The following is a 14,742-nucleotide window of genomic DNA, read 5'->3' on the forward strand; positions in this document are numbered from 1 at the left end:
AAGTGTTTCTTTATATCCCGAGAACGCGTTGTGTATTTTCGACAAAACATGCTGACGAGCCATGTCACGTTTCCAAAGCCACAACTGCGGAGAAAGAGGGAGAAACCTGCCGAGCAAACAGAATGGTGACGCGATAATGGTGGTTTCTTTCCTAGCTGCGGAGTGCTGAGCCCTCCAGAGCAATCTGCTTAATTAATATTTTAGGAATTCAATTTGGAGAGCAGTTTCTTTTTAGCACTACACAGGTCTCTGGGGTACGGTGGAAACTATAGAAATTAATAATTCAGAACTTATCAAATGCGCGGAGTTAAATTGCGATTTTACTCAAAACAAACTGCGCCTTCAAATTCAAAGTTCCCGTACGGTTCCAATGCGCCACAGCTTTGGGTCTCAGTGTCTGTTTGCTGTGGCCGACTCGCAGAAACAACCCACGAGCTGCGCGCGAGGCAGGCTCATGCAGTGCGTGCGTGCGTGTGTGTGTGTATTTGTGTGTGTGTGCGTGCGTGCGTGTGTGTGTGCGTGCGTGCGTATGTGTGTGTGCGTGCGTGTGTGTGTGCGTGCGTGTGTGTATGTGTGTGTGTGCGTGCGTGCGTATGTTTGTGTGCGTGCGTGTGTGTGTGCGTGCGTGCGTGTGTGTGCGTGCGTGTGTGTATGTGTGTGTGTGTGTGTGTGTGTGCGTGTGTGTGTGCGTGCGTGTGTGCGTGCGTGCGTGTGTGTGTGTGTGTGTGCGTGCGTGCGTATGTGTGTGTGCGTGCGTGTGTGTGTGTACGCGTGTTTGTGCATGGGTGTGTATAAGGATTGGTAAAGGGCTGTTTTCTCTCTGCCAGTTCGCAGCGTCAGACAGAAGCCGATACAGCAGCTCTCAGTTACTTTGCAGGACAGGAAAACGCCATCGAGGTCACGACATTCCATCACACGCTGTCAGGGCGCTGGGAGCAGGTAGCGTTCTGTTCCCGACATGCATCAGTCTCTGCCGCCAGCCCCGCGCGCGTAACTGCCTAACTGTCGCTGGGTCGGGAGAAAGCTCGAAGTGGACGAGAGTCACATGGGTAGCTCAGTACCCTGTGGAAGTGAAGAGTAAAGTGTTATTTATCGTTCGCAAGAGACCAGAGGATTACAGGAGCGTGAAGAGCTTTAAGCACCGTGGATAGCGCCTGCAGGAGAGGAAGGAGATAACTTGAGCGAAGTCCATGGTGCTTAACCACGACCTGCGAGCGGACTGCTGTGACCCCAGCTTGGAAACAGTTTTCTCACGGATGTATGAAATGAACGTGTATGTATGTTGACAGCGCAACAGAACGGACGCGCGCTGCTTTCGCTGGGATAGGACTTGGCGAATTCTTTCATTCTCTGTAAAGTGCTGAAGATGTGCAGGAGAGGATGTGCACCAGCCGGAAGATCATCTGCAGCCTGCTGGTGCTCTCCGTGCTGGAGATAGGGCTCGGAGTGTCCAGCATTGCGCTGGGTGCGGTGGCCATTCGCCGAGTACGAGCCGCCAGCAAGCCGCAGCAGGGAGACGCCTCGCCGGTCTGGAGCGGGGTGTGTGTACGTTACAGGTTTCATTTTTCTTACAGTCTGTACTTGTGACATGGTAACTTCTTTCATTTATCTCGTTCACACTCTTTCAATGCACTCTGTGGTCCCTCAAACGTACTGTAGGTACTATAGATAGAACATAAATATGAAACGTTCCATCCCGCCGGAACCTGTTCTATATATCTAACTATGATAACAATTATTACTTAGTATTTGACTGACGCCGCTGATAGCGCCGGTGGTAAATTTTAGTTGGGCACTGAGCCGCATTCAACTTCTGTAAGTCCGGGTGCACTCCGCCAGCTTTCCGTGCGCGGGGCGTTTTTTGGGGGTCTGTTTATGTCGTGATTCACTCTGTTGTGATGGGTGGGATTAACCCTGTACAGACACGACAGGAAACGGTGTTTATCTATGGGTCTTTGGGTCTATGGGTGCGGAAATGCGTATAACGTAAAAGTAGTTAATGGTTACAAAGAATGTTAGGATGCTATATTACCTCACGGATTCTCCTAGTTCAAGGCGGGAGTTTCAACTATCAGACACCATGTTTTCTCATTTGCTCTTTATATCGATTAATACTTTAAATTAGCCTATCCAATGTTTAGTTACTCAAGTGGTTACTGAATTTGCGTTTTGTGATCTAAGATTTATTTTCTGTGAAACCACAATGCATCATATGAAACAGTCTTTCCTGTTAATTTTCCCCTTTGAAATGTTTCCCTTTAGGACGCTCTCTCGATTTAGCACTAAATTTCCCGAAATTGCCTCATTGTCTTGATTTTGCCTTTCACAGCTGCCCAGTCTTATTCTTCGTGAGATTTTGTAAAGACGTTGTCATGCTCCTGGCTATAACTGAATATTTACAGCAAATGATTCATCGAGCTATCCTATTCAATTCGCGTCACCTAATGCGTTACATGGTAAACATGAGCTCCACGTCATAAGAAATTTGTTTAAGTTTCCTGTTCATTTTCACCTACTTGAAAACTCAAATCTTAACCAGATCACATTAACATAAAGTCGTAATTTCGACTGTCTCAGGAAAGACAGTATTAACACCGACAGCATAGGAGCTCACAGGCCAGTATCACAGCAGAAAGCATGGATCACTCGCACACACATAATCACTATGATCACGTGTTTCAGTCGTTTCACCAAAAATACACTCTCCAAAATAACCAAACCACTGGCCTACAGGAAAACACAGTGCTGTGTGCAGTCTGAGATTAACACCTGAGTTCTGCAAATATTCATCTGTATAAATGGATGGCATGTAAAATTTTCTGTGAGTATGCTGTGTGCTGTCTAAATTGAACATTGCCTGTGTGGATCAAAGAGTGTAAAAAGGTATGAGCAATTACAATGTGTATCTGTTAATCCAGCTGCAGGCTGAGTATGCCGTAGGTGTGAGTTATTAACGCTGTATGATGGCAATGTGGGCGCCATAGTGACAAGATGCAAACGTAGGGACAACAGAGATTATTCCCTTTCTGAGAGTAAGAGATTGAGCTTCTCTCTCTTCTCTGGATGTTTTCAGAGCAGAGGTAAGAGAGCCAATAGCTTTGCCCCCCAGAGGAGACGGGGCTACTGCAGCAACAGCTATCTGGAGGCCAGACAGTACACACACCACACCTTCCCCTTCACTCCAGCACCCTAACTCTAACCCTAACACAAGAAAACCCTGTGGATTCCACTGGCCAGCAGGCTGAGTTTTCATTGGTTGTTTAATAGAGGTGTGTGTTTTCTGTCTCCGTCTGTTGCAGTTTCTCCTCTGTGGGCTGTGTGGGGTGCTGTGTGCCAAAAAGAGGACTGGACTCATCGTAAGTCACTGACCCCACCAAACAGAAAGCTCACTGACCCCACCAAACACAAAGCTCACTGACCCCACCAAACAGAAAGCTCACTGACCCCACCAAACACAAAGCTCACTAACCCCACCAAACAGAAAGCTCACTGACCCCACCAAACACAAAGCTCACTGACCCCACCAAACAGAAAGCTCACTGACCCCACCAAACACAAAGCTCACTAACCCCACCAAACAGAAAGCTCACTGACCCCACCAAACACAAAGCTCACTGACCCCACCAAACACAAAGCTCACTGACCCCACCAAACACAACGCTCACTGACCCCACCAAACACAAAGCTCACTGACCCCACCAAACACAAAGCTCACTGACCCCACCAAACACAAAGCTCACTGACCCCACCAAACACAAAGCTCACTGACCCCACCAAACACAAAGCTCACTGACCCCACCAAACACAAAGCTCACTGACCCCACCAAACACAAAGCTCACTGACCCCACCAAACACAAAGCTCACTGACCCCACCAAACAGAAAGCTCACTGACCCCACCAAACACAAAGCTCACTGACCCCACCAAACACAAAGCTCACTGACCCCACCAAACAGAAAGCTCACTGACCCCACCAAACACAAAGCTCACTGACCCCACCAAACACAAAGCTCACTGACCCCACCAAACACAAAGCTCACTGACCCCACCAAACAGAAAGCTCACTGACCCCACCAAACAGAAAGCTCACTGTTAGTCACGGGCCCCCTAAACAGAAAGCTCACTGTTAGTCACGGGCCCCCTAAACACAAAGCTCACAGCTGGGTATCTGCAGATTATGCTGTATCTTCGTGGTGCTTTTTTAGCTTTGAGTATGGCATCATTTACATTTACATTTACATTTATTTATTTAGCAGACGCTTTTATCCAAAGCGACTTACAAAAGTGATCATACTTGATCATACTTCTGTGTCACCGCAGGCAGGCAGTAGTTATTACAGCGCTGTGTCAGGACCTGGCTCATGCTGAACATGGCAGCAGAGTCCTGGCTGAACCATCTTTCATGCAACTTTACTAAATTCACTTTGTTCTCTTACATTGCTCTGAGTAAGAGCATCTGCTGAATGACAAAGTGTAAGTGTAATGGGATTGGTGTTTGAAGTGTTTCTGAGAGATGCAGCGGTGACAGGCCTGAGAGTTCCACTGTCCATTAAGGCTTTGGGTTACGCTGAAGCGCCGTCATTAGATTAGCATTGAAGAAAGGCACCGCGCCCCACACCCTGCGTCCTGCACCCGAATCAGAGGCCTCATTCTGCCTCCCAGCACTTCTGAGAGGGAACAGCTCCCCACCACCTAATGACCGCTCAATAACGCGATGCAACTGATCCTGACAAAGACCTCCCATCACGTCTGTAGATCTTTCCTTCTCGCTTCATCTCTCTCCATTGCTCTGGGGGATTGCATGAGATTTGCACACAGGATTCAACAGATTCCCTCTGGCATGAGGCTGAAATCAGAGGTTTGCTTTAAAGGTGGAGTTTATTTCTGATTTGTCTCTGATTGGCTGATTTGGTCTGTGCTCAGATGATCCTGTTCTCAGCCTGCTGTATCTGCGGGCTGATTGGCGGGATTCTGAATTTCCAGTTTGTGCGTGCGTTGGCAAAGCGTCCCGACGCGCCCCCACCCCATGACCTGGCCACCATGGTGCTGGCGTGTCTGGGCATCACCTGCAGCACGCTGTCCACCTGGCTCACCTGTCGGCTGGCCAGCAGCGAGCAACAGCGCATGTTCCTGGAACGCGAGCATTCACTCCACCACTCCCACGAGATGAAGGTGAGAGCATTACCAAACTGTAACATTACCAAGCTGTAACATTACCAAGCTGTAACACTACCGAACTGTAACACTACCAAACTGTAACACTACCAAGCTGTAACACTACCGAACTGTAACACTACCAAGCTGTAACATTACCAAGCTGTAACATTACCAAGCTGTAACACTACCAAGCTGTAACATTACCAAACTGTAACACTACCAAGCTGTAACACTACCAAACTGTAACATTACCAAGCTGTAACACTACCAAACTGTAACACTACCAAGCTGTAACATTACCAAACTGTAACATTACCAAACTGTAACCTTAACAAACTGTAACATTACCAATCTGTAACATTACCGAACTGTAAGACTACCAAACTGTAACAGTACCAAACTGTAACAGTACCAAACTGTTAAGTAAATCTGCTTCACTCCCACGAGATGACTGAGAAGGTGAGGTTGTTGCAGCTTACATCCCAGGTGAGCAATGCCAACTCTCTGTTAGTCGGTGTGGTGCAGGAATTCTATCCTATGGGTGGATTGAGTGGGTGGTGCTACACTTGTAATAATGCTAACAGTCCATTCTCTGACAGGAGCTGCCAGACACCTCCAGCAATGGGCTTCCTCAGATCTCTCACAACGGGAGCACATCTCCACCGTGACACAGAGCCCGTGACAGGCTGTGACATCACCATGCAACAGGAAATGACAGGACTCACTGTGGAGAAGGGGGTGGTGGTGAATGGAAGAGCACCAATCAGAGAGAGCTGTCTGACTTTCTGTTCTGTGGAAGCTCTCACTGCCTTTGTCTGCTGGTTGAATTGTTTGCTTGCATTTAATCTCTACATGGATTTAAAATAAAATAACCAAATTAAATGTTTTTAGAATGGTAAGAATGCAAATAAAATAAGCACGCAGCCCCCCGATCCCCCAAAACCCCACGCAGTGTCCCCTCATGAATACAGAATGAATTTGTGCTTTATAGATGTAGCTGGTACAGTAATGTAGAGTATTGGCAAAACAAGGCCTCACTGCATGCTAGCCTCCTCCTGACTCTCTTCCCCCCCCCCCCATCCAACACCCCCCACCCACCCATCCAACACCCTCCACCCCCACATCCAACATCCCCCACCCACCCATCCAATACCCCCCACCCCCCCATCCAACACCCTCCACCCCCCCATCCAACAACCTCCACCAACCACCCACCCATCCAACACCCTCCACCCCCCCATCCAACACCCTCCACCAACCACCCACCCATCCAACCCCCTCCACCCACCCATCTAACACCCCCCACCCAAGCCAGGTTTCACAGTGTAAAGGAATGCTGTGATGTAGCCTCCCAAAAGAAATTATAGTTAAATTCTGAATGCTTAAAACAAACAAAAAACATTGTACTGTATAGTAATATATGGATTTAATATACATGCTGGTACAAATGGAACTGATCATTTATGAATTTATAATATTTTATAGAAAGGCTTCTTATGAAAATGAAATAAAATGTTAGACTGTAAAGCTTGGTTGCGCTGGTCCTTCAGTGGCGCTGTCTCACAGACTCCTGCACTCAGCCCTGAACTCAGCCCTGCACTCAGCCCTGCACTCAGCCCTGAACTCAGCCCTGCCCCACAGACTCCTGCACTCAGCCCTGCCCCACAGACTCCTGCACTCAGCCCTGCTCTCAGTCCTGCACTCAGCCCTGCATGCGGCCCTGAACTCAGCCCTGCCCCACAGACTCCTGCACTCGGCCCTGCACTCAGCCCTGCACTCAGCCCTGCACTCAGCCCTGCACTCGGCCCTGCACTCGGCCCTGCACTCGGCCCTGCACTCGGCCCTGCATGCGGCCCTGCACTCGGCCCTGCACTCAGCCCTGCACTCGGCCCTGCACTCAGCCCTGCACTCAGCCCTGCACTCAGCCCTGCATGCGGCCGCATTGGGAGATGCGTCTCTGCTGCGAGATTCTGCGCTCTGACAGAGCCAGACATGCTGAGCTGCAGCTTCCGCATACAGACACACCGTCCAACAGAGCTCTGACAGGCACAGGAGACGATAACACTGACGGGACAGCTATACGTGTAGTGCACACGTACAACACACTCTCACACACACACACACACACACTCTCTCTCTCTCACACACACACACACACTCTCTCTCTCGCACACACACACACGTACTACACACTCACATACACACACACATACTACACACTCACACTCTCTCTCTCTCTCACACTCACACACACACACACACATACACAGACACCCACACAGTGGCCCTGATACTTGATATTGTCAACAAATTGATAAGTTGTTCAGTCTCATGTTGCAGAACAATGTGTAATCTAAATCCTTATTATTTTGTTTGAATGATTAGGTAACGTTAGCACAGACGAGGGGTGTTAGGCTACTATAAAACATTGTGACCTGAGAGCGATATTAGTCGGCAGATTAGTGTCACTTCACCGGCAAGATAATCTTTTAAAAGTACGTCAATTTAGCCATTAAACTGAAGTAAGTGTCTAAGTGAGTGCTCCGCTGTCGGCTGTATCCGCTCCAGCCCGCAGAGAGTATAGCCTATCCCTCTCTGCAGATCACTGACCTCTTGGAAAGTGATACGTCGTTGTGGACTGGTAACGGATTCCATCAATACGGCTCAATACCTCATTAGCGCGTTTGCTTACTGCAGGTTCTGCCGCGTCCAGCTCGCTGCGGGCCCGGGGTCTGCGGCCGCGAAAAGGGATTACTACTGCAGAAACGGCCGCTAATCCTGCTGACTCTCGCTCAGTGTCACCCTATACCTCCGTGTCACCCGAAGGCTGATAACGTGAACTCTGCAAAGACGACAGCGCGGAACGATGCGACCACGCCACCGTGCTGGCGCCCCAGCGAGATGTCACATCTGCGCAGCGTTTAAACGGCAGCTCACAGTGTCGGACAGGCGTCCGCTGCCGGCGTACAAGACTACAATCATGGTGGTACACCGGCCTACAATGGATGTTCCTGAGAGAATATTGACACTAATTGTATGTGCATGACATGGTTGCTACAATAAGATGTGCCATTATACCATACGCAACATTCCTCCAGCTCGTTTCGGTTAAATAATTGTTACAGAGGCTTCGTTTGTAATCTTCAAACCTAAAGGGGGCAGAGGCCCTTTGTGCGTATGTCGGTACCTGTTATAACCATTTCTCAAATGTATAGCGTGTCGTTTGAAAGTTCAGTCTCTTCTGTGTGTAGTGCGTGGAGCGGATGTGTCTGTGTGTCCCGCAGTGTTTAATTTGTCCTTATTGTCCCCCGGGGGTCGGAAATACATTCGCAGCGCACATTCGGCTTTCACCGCCTCCACCCCGATCCTCGGTGGATTCCGCCGGAGGCGTGGGTCGATAAGCTCAGGATCAGGTGACTGTGGAATCGCCATTAGGTGTACAAACGCCAAAAAGCTGAAAGTGGCACACGCGGTGGTGTTACCGTAAATGTTGATGAATTACAGCGTTAGCTGTAGGGATTTTTCTTGGCACGCAGCTCCTCCTGTCCACAAGGCGGCGATCTGACGGGGCTGCGGAGGTTTGAACCCCCAGATTAGCCCTTCCTTCCGGACGGCAGTGGCCACATTGCTGCGCTGTAGCTGTGCTAGGAGCATGGCGAACGGAAAGGAAGGAGACATGCACTCCACACCTGAGAATATGCTCACTGAAACTTCCACTTTGATGCAGAAAGTGCCTGATTCAGGGCCGGGACAGAAAGACTCGGTACCGTGTTTGATCCCGTCTTTTGCGGAAGCCTGTAAGCTGGTGTCGGCGCCGTACTCCTGCCTGGTGGTGGACACTCACCGCAGACACATCGCTCTCTCGCCCATGTACCTAAAGCGGAAAAAAACTGGGATCCAGGAGCAACTAAACGCCGAACTGCTGAAGTATTCGGAAAAGTGAGCTGCTATGCTAGCTAGCTAACGCAAACTTACAGTAAAGTTAAATGTTGACGAGCGATATGACGCCCATTAGCTATGTAAACACGCCAGCGAGCTACACACGTGTTCTTCTTAATAGCCTAATGGTTACCAAGATGATCAAACAAACAAACAAGAGATTTGTCATACTAATGTAGACAATTAGCCAGTTATGTAACGTTTACAGTTAGCTATTCCTTTATTAAAGAAGGTAAGGAAAGCCTGTGTGGTAGAACTATTGCAGGTAACGGTACAGTATTAATACGTTTATGCGGATGGTCACCCCTTGTTGACTGGCTGGGTACACATGCTTTCTTATCCCGGAGGTAGTCTGACGGTACCATTCTGTAGAGGAGCCCAGTGGTGCTGTAGCTGCTGCGTTTTGCATCGTGTGTGAGCGGAGTTAGTAGCAGTCAGGTGCTCTCTTTCTGACAGACTGCGGTCAGGGCAGTGGGTCACGGCCAGGTGTAGGTGTATGTTCATCCTGATGGATTTCTGCACAGGATAGGGGATTGCTGGTATTTAGATTTAAATGATAAAAAGTTATGTTTAAAGTCAGTACAACAGCACAGAATGTAAAGTGGAGTTGTTGGTACTGGCTGTGTTGGTAGCGCTACCCGCTGTAAGTTTGTCTTGTTCTCCCTGTTTCAGTTTGAAAGGGGTGCCCATGGCCTACGACAGCATCCGGGTGCTGGGACACCACGGGGATATCCACGACGATAACGGCTTCATCCACATGAATATAGAGGCTTCCTTCGTGATCTTCAGACCAAAGAGAGGACAGAAGCTCGTGGTATGGATGTTGGCAAATACGTTCTTACAGCCGTTTATGGACATTTTTCATAAATTAAATGGCTTTTTTCCTAGCATGTCTAACTGCCCAGTAGAGATTCAGTCTGGTGTTTTGAGAGTGTTCTCCTCTGTGGAGCGGGTGCAGTGGTCAGTGCTAGGGTTTAGGGGTTAGGGTTAGTAGATAGTGTTAGGGTTATTTGAGAGTGTGGTCTCCTCTGTGGAGCAGATGCAGTGGTGTGTGTGTGTGTGTGTGTGTGTGTGTGTGTTAGCAGCTCCTCTCGTCCTGCAGGGGGTGGTGAATAAGGTCGGTGTCGGCCACGTGGGCTGTCTGGTGCACGGCTGCTTCAATGCCTCCGTCCCGAAGCCGCAGCAGGTCCCGCTGGAGGTGTGGGCCGGGGCGGTGCAGGTTGGGGGCAGCCTGGAGTTCGAGGTCTTCCAGCTGGACGCCGACGTCGCCGGAGTCCTTCTGATCAGGGGACGGCTCGACAAACAGAGGTACAGTACAGAGCAGAGACCCCCGACAGTGACATCACAGTGACATCACAGCACAGAGACCCTGGCACACAGTGGCATCACAGTGACATTACAGCGCAGAGACCCTGGCACACAGTGATGTCACAGTGACATCACAGCGCAGAGACCCTGACACACAGTGACATCTCAGAGGAGAGATCCCTGACACTCAGTGACATCACAGTGACATCATAGAGCAGAAACCCCCGACACAGTGACATCACAGCATGCTGCCGTGAGCCTCCCTGTGTCGCTGTGGGTTTAACTGCACTTTGCGTTGTCGTTCTCAGGGTGCAGGAGCTGGCAGCCACTGGGGAAGAAGGGAGCGCCGACCCTGCGGAGGGGTGTGAGACCCCCCCTGAGCAGCCGCCAGAGGGAGGGAAGATAAAGAAGAAGAAAAAGAAGAAGGAGAAGGAGCTGGAGGATTCTGCGATCCCAGAGGAGGGAGCTCCAGGTGACACCGTCGCCGTGGATACGAATGAAAACGCAGCAGACAGGAACGGACACGCTGAAGGCAAGAGGAGGAAGAAGAGCAAGCAGCAGGGTGGGGATCCGCCTGCAGGCGTCCCGGAAACCCCCGCCAGCGACTCCAGTGGATACCAGAGCGACGGCGGCACCAGGAAGAGGAAGAAGGGGGCGGAGCAGGAGCTGCCGCACCCCGAGGAGGAGTCCCCTGCACCCAAACCCAAAAAGAGGAAGAAGGAGAGATGCACCCAGTGACCTTCCAGTCACCCTACACCTGTAAAATGAGCAGCATTGTGAACAATCACTCTGAAATCTTTAAGCAAAATAATGAGTTAAGGAAGAATTTAATAAACTATTTTGTAAAGTAATTCCGGCATGTATGCTGTCTTTGTGCAGGTCTCGTGTTGCCAGCAGGGGGCAGCAGTGATGCAGTACCAGTGCAGGCTTAAGCCTGTGTTCCTGTTGCTCAGTGCTGAGGGCAGTGGCAGTCTGCTTTTGGAGGTGCTGAGCTTGCGTAACATAACTGCTATAAATACAACAGGACCATAAATAAGGCAGTGGAAGCCTCTGCCGTGTTTCTACAATCAGTGGTTGTGAATGTGGCGTCAGTCTCTCTCTGAGCGTTGGAAATTCCTAATGATGTGTTTTTGTTCTGATGTGGGCAGAGGACCCTGTTTTTATTGTGTGATCCCAGATAACTCATTTTGCTTTGCAAATGTTTATATCTATGAAGACATTCATTTGTATTTTACCAAATATAGTGGCTGCATTAAAAAAGACAAAAGTACGCACCAAATTATTATAATAACTGTAAAACTAATTATATAAAAAGGAAGTGGGGAATACAAACTGCCTAATGTCCATATACAGTTATGTAGCGTGAGGCCTTAGTTCAGCACCTCCAGGTGAAAATGGCTGCATTCACAGTAAAGGCAAACCTGTCTCTCTGCTGCCACATGAAGCCCCTCTTTATCTGAAGGAAAGATCTTAAACCTGGAAGTCATGTGAATCCAGAGCCTTATAAATGCACAGTGAGTACATACTGTTAGTGCTGTCTGGCTATGGCATCACGAACGTCACCTCTGATCATGTGATCACCTGGAAGAGAGCAGGTTTGTCCTGACCCGCAGTGGCCGACTCACACTGTCCCTCCTAGTGTAGGTGTTCTAAAGGTCTGAGGTGTGCAGTTTCTATTTTTACAAGTACATTTATTCATTTGGCAGATACTTTTATCCAAAGTGACTTACAAGTGAGGCAGAGCACAACACAAGCAAAAGCCATACAAGGAGTCACAATAATAGAAGTGCTGAATGATCAAGTTTCCGTAGTCAGCGAGACATGGTACAAGCTAGCTGTGACAGAAGTGCATTAAACCATTATATATTTTTTTTAAAGGAAAACAGTTTAGGACGTAAGAAATTGCTTTAGGTGGTAGTGATTCAGGTGATCAGGTGAGTGCGGGAGAGCTGTGTCTTCAGATGTTTCTGAAAAATAGTGAGGGACTCAGCAGAATGGATGAAGTATGGAAGATCATTCCACCATCCAGGGACAACAGCAGAGAAAGTTCTGGATAGTGGAAAAAAATGTATTTTTACATTTGCAGGAAACATAGAACTGTTCCAAGTCCCAGAAACACCCTGTATGAAGACAAAAAAATCTCCAGGAAAAGGGGCCCTTTGGCAGGTAGCTGGCCTCTGTTTCCCTGTGATGTGTGTGGGAGTTTCCCCAGACTGCGTCTGGCTGTGGGCTTTACGGTTTAAATAACTGCAGGGGGAGGTGTCAGCACAGACTGTGTAACAGGGTAAGTGTATCTACAGCAAATATACTAGCACTGGTGTTTCTGTGAAGTTTAACTTTGCCTTGTCAGGGAAGAACTTTATTTGTGAAATGGTAAGGGTGAATATTTGTGTACATTTGGGCTGTTTCAGAATTTGGTTGTAGAACGTTCCTCCCCAGATCAGGGTAAAGAGAGTAGATATGCAGGCAGTGTGTGGGAAATCTGTGTTTATGGCCTTAATGTAGCATTAGTCTTTCTGAAGGGCCTTTTTCTCCCACCGTTACATGAGAGCTGCCTCACCACAGAGCCTGAGTCTTGGGTTCCCTGGGGTTCCTCCGGGGTTCCCCTGGCCAGGCGGGGGAGAGATTGGACTCAGTGTAGCAGGGAGGGGGGGGTGTACAGGCTCCTGCATCCTGCTCTCTGAAAGAGCTTTCCAGCTGCTTACTGTCCCTCTGCAGCAGTGAGGCCAGAAACACTCATATTTGGAATTTTTGTTTTGTGTTCTACCTGAGAGAGACGCTGGACTCTTCAGGTGGCTCAGTGTGTTTATGGAACCTGGTGCTGTGTTCGGGGGCGGAGCTTCAGTGCGTGATTGACGCTCTGTGAGGGGATGATGTCATAAACAAGCTAGAGCTACACACGCTGTGGGAGGAGAGAGGCACTGACCCCACAGCCTTCCGCTTACTGCTACACCACAGAGAATACAGCTCCTTAAGCCTACCGCTATACCGTTACACAGCCCTCAGCCTTGAGTTCTCATTCTGCGCATCTAATTCTGGCTGCACTCACAGCCTCCAGGTGTGAATCATTAGGGCCCACTGTTGATTTATGAATACTGCTCACAAATTGTGTATTTATGAATATGGCTGCTGATTTAAGACCACTGCAACTGAATTATGAATAGTACAGGTTTATGAATGGTGGAACTGGGGTGCTGGGTCCCGACAAAATGACCCCAAGGGGAAGAGTGCAGACAGGGTATGGACACACACACACACACACACACACTCTCTCTCACATACTCACACTCTTGCTGAAGGGATCTTAATGAGAGGCCCGGTTGCCATGGTGTTTGGACCTGCAGATGGTGTGACTCCTCTCCCCAAACGGGCCTGACTGCTGGAGGGTCATTAAACTGTGAGTGTTCCAGCAGCCAGACCTGCCACCTTGCCTTCAAAGGCAGCCCCGCCCGGCTTTAACAGGATCCAATCACATCAAAGGCCCTGTGCAGGGTTACTGGCATCCATGAATTATTTTTACTGTGTTTTCAAGGGGGATTCTGGGAAATTTACTGCACTTCAGGAACTTCTGTTTCTGAGTTAGAGTCCATCTCCTTTCCCCCTTACTTCAGTTTCTCCATCAAATTCGGAAGTTCTTCACTGTCCCGCTGGTGAGAATTAACCTGCTGCTCTGCTGTGAAGCTGTAAACTCCAAACAACAGGTCATTGGCTGGGGCCGGAGCAGAGAGATGGGTGGAGGTGAGCAGCTGGATATTTGAGGTGCTTCAGAGAAAGATTCTGCAGTTTGGTGCTCTTGGCAGCATGGGATACTGACACAGTCACACTGTCAGTAGTGACAGAAAGGTCCTGTAGTGCCCAGGACATGGCGGGTATCGGAGTGTCATCAACTCCGAGCATCGTCTCATTCACAAACTGAAAAACTTCATTTAATACTCTTCATTAATGATAAAATCACCCAAACTCAAACTGAGTCCACCGTTATCAGCCAGAGTTACGACAGCAGGAACGCTAACGTTGTGCTGCAGTTTTCTCACAGCGGCCAGCGCTGATGTGCTCTCAGCTCTCCGAGCCTCGGTCAGATGGGAGGGGTGCTCTGGTTTTATGATCTACTGGCATTCAGAGGTTTAGAGACGTCTAGACAAAAATCTTAATGTCCAAAGCCACTGTTACCCAGCATCATGTGTCCTCGCGTTATTTGTTAAAAACAGACGGATTTGGACAGAAGACAGGGTGAGGTGCGCAGGTGATGTCACTGTGAACAGACCGTCATGTTCTCTGGTCTAATAATTCACCCAAAGTGCAGACTGAACCTGGTGCCAAAATCATGGAAAAATAAAA

General features: G+C 49.0%; 2 protein-coding genes across 4 annotated transcripts; both read left to right on the top strand.

Moving 5' to 3' along the window:
- Positions 1–1,380: 1,380 nt before the first annotated feature.
- Positions 1,381–5,825, top strand: LOC118769304 (transmembrane protein 196). Of its 2 annotated transcripts, none has more exons than XM_036516364.1 (4): positions 1,381–1,545; positions 3,300–3,356; positions 4,924–5,178; positions 5,757–5,825. In XM_036516364.1, the coding sequence occupies exons 1-4, from the start codon at positions 1,381–1,383 to the stop codon at positions 5,823–5,825; spliced, it is 546 nt and encodes a 181-aa protein (XP_036372257.1). The 2 variants fall into 2 exon arrangements, with proteins under 2 accessions (XP_036372257.1, XP_036372258.1); XM_036516365.1 differs by lacking the exon at positions 5,757–5,825 and adding an exon at positions 5,742–5,753.
- A 2,957-nt stretch (positions 5,826–8,782) lies between these two features.
- polr1f (RNA polymerase I subunit F) lies at positions 8,783–11,423 on the top strand. 2 transcript variants are annotated; one of them, XM_036516038.1, is made up of 5 exons: positions 8,783–9,096; positions 9,769–9,910; positions 10,199–10,404; positions 10,713–11,163; positions 11,284–11,423. In XM_036516038.1, exons 1-4 carry the CDS (start codon positions 8,810–8,812, stop codon positions 11,140–11,142), a joined length of 1,065 nt encoding a protein of 354 aa, XP_036371931.1. In that variant the 5' UTR covers positions 8,783–8,809; the 3' UTR covers positions 11,143–11,163; positions 11,284–11,423. The 2 variants fall into 2 exon arrangements, with proteins under 2 accessions (XP_036371931.1, XP_036371930.1); XM_036516037.1 differs by lacking the exon at positions 11,284–11,423 and having other exon boundaries at positions 10,713–11,172.
- The last annotated feature ends 3,319 nt before the right edge of the window (positions 11,424–14,742 follow it).

This window comes from Megalops cyprinoides, chromosome 21 (genome assembly GCF_013368585.1).
Source record: "Megalops cyprinoides isolate fMegCyp1 chromosome 21, fMegCyp1.pri, whole genome shotgun sequence".
In the NCBI taxonomy this organism is placed as follows: domain Eukaryota; kingdom Metazoa; phylum Chordata; class Actinopteri; order Elopiformes; family Megalopidae; genus Megalops; species Megalops cyprinoides.

Bases quoted from the DNA above. Each gene is read 5' to 3' on its own strand.
- LOC118769304 (XM_036516364.1), top strand. From the start codon at position 1,381: ATGTGCACCAGCCGGAAGATCATCTGCAGCCTGCTGGTGCTCTCCGTG. The intron at 1,546-3,299 runs GTACGTTACAGG...CGTCTGTTGCAG, and splicing joins CGGTCTGGAGCGGGGTGTGT to TTTCTCCTCTGTGGGCTGTG. The intron at 3,357-4,923 runs GTAAGTCACTGA...GTCTGTGCTCAG, and splicing joins AAAAGAGGACTGGACTCATC to ATGATCCTGTTCTCAGCCTG.
- polr1f (XM_036516038.1), top strand. From the start codon at position 8,810: ATGGCGAACGGAAAGGAAGGAGACATGCACTCCACACCTGAGAATATG. The intron at 9,097-9,768 runs GTGAGCTGCTAT...TCCCTGTTTCAG, and splicing joins CTGCTGAAGTATTCGGAAAA to TTTGAAAGGGGTGCCCATGG. The intron at 10,405-10,712 runs GTACAGTACAGA...TGTCGTTCTCAG, and splicing joins GGACGGCTCGACAAACAGAG to GGTGCAGGAGCTGGCAGCCA.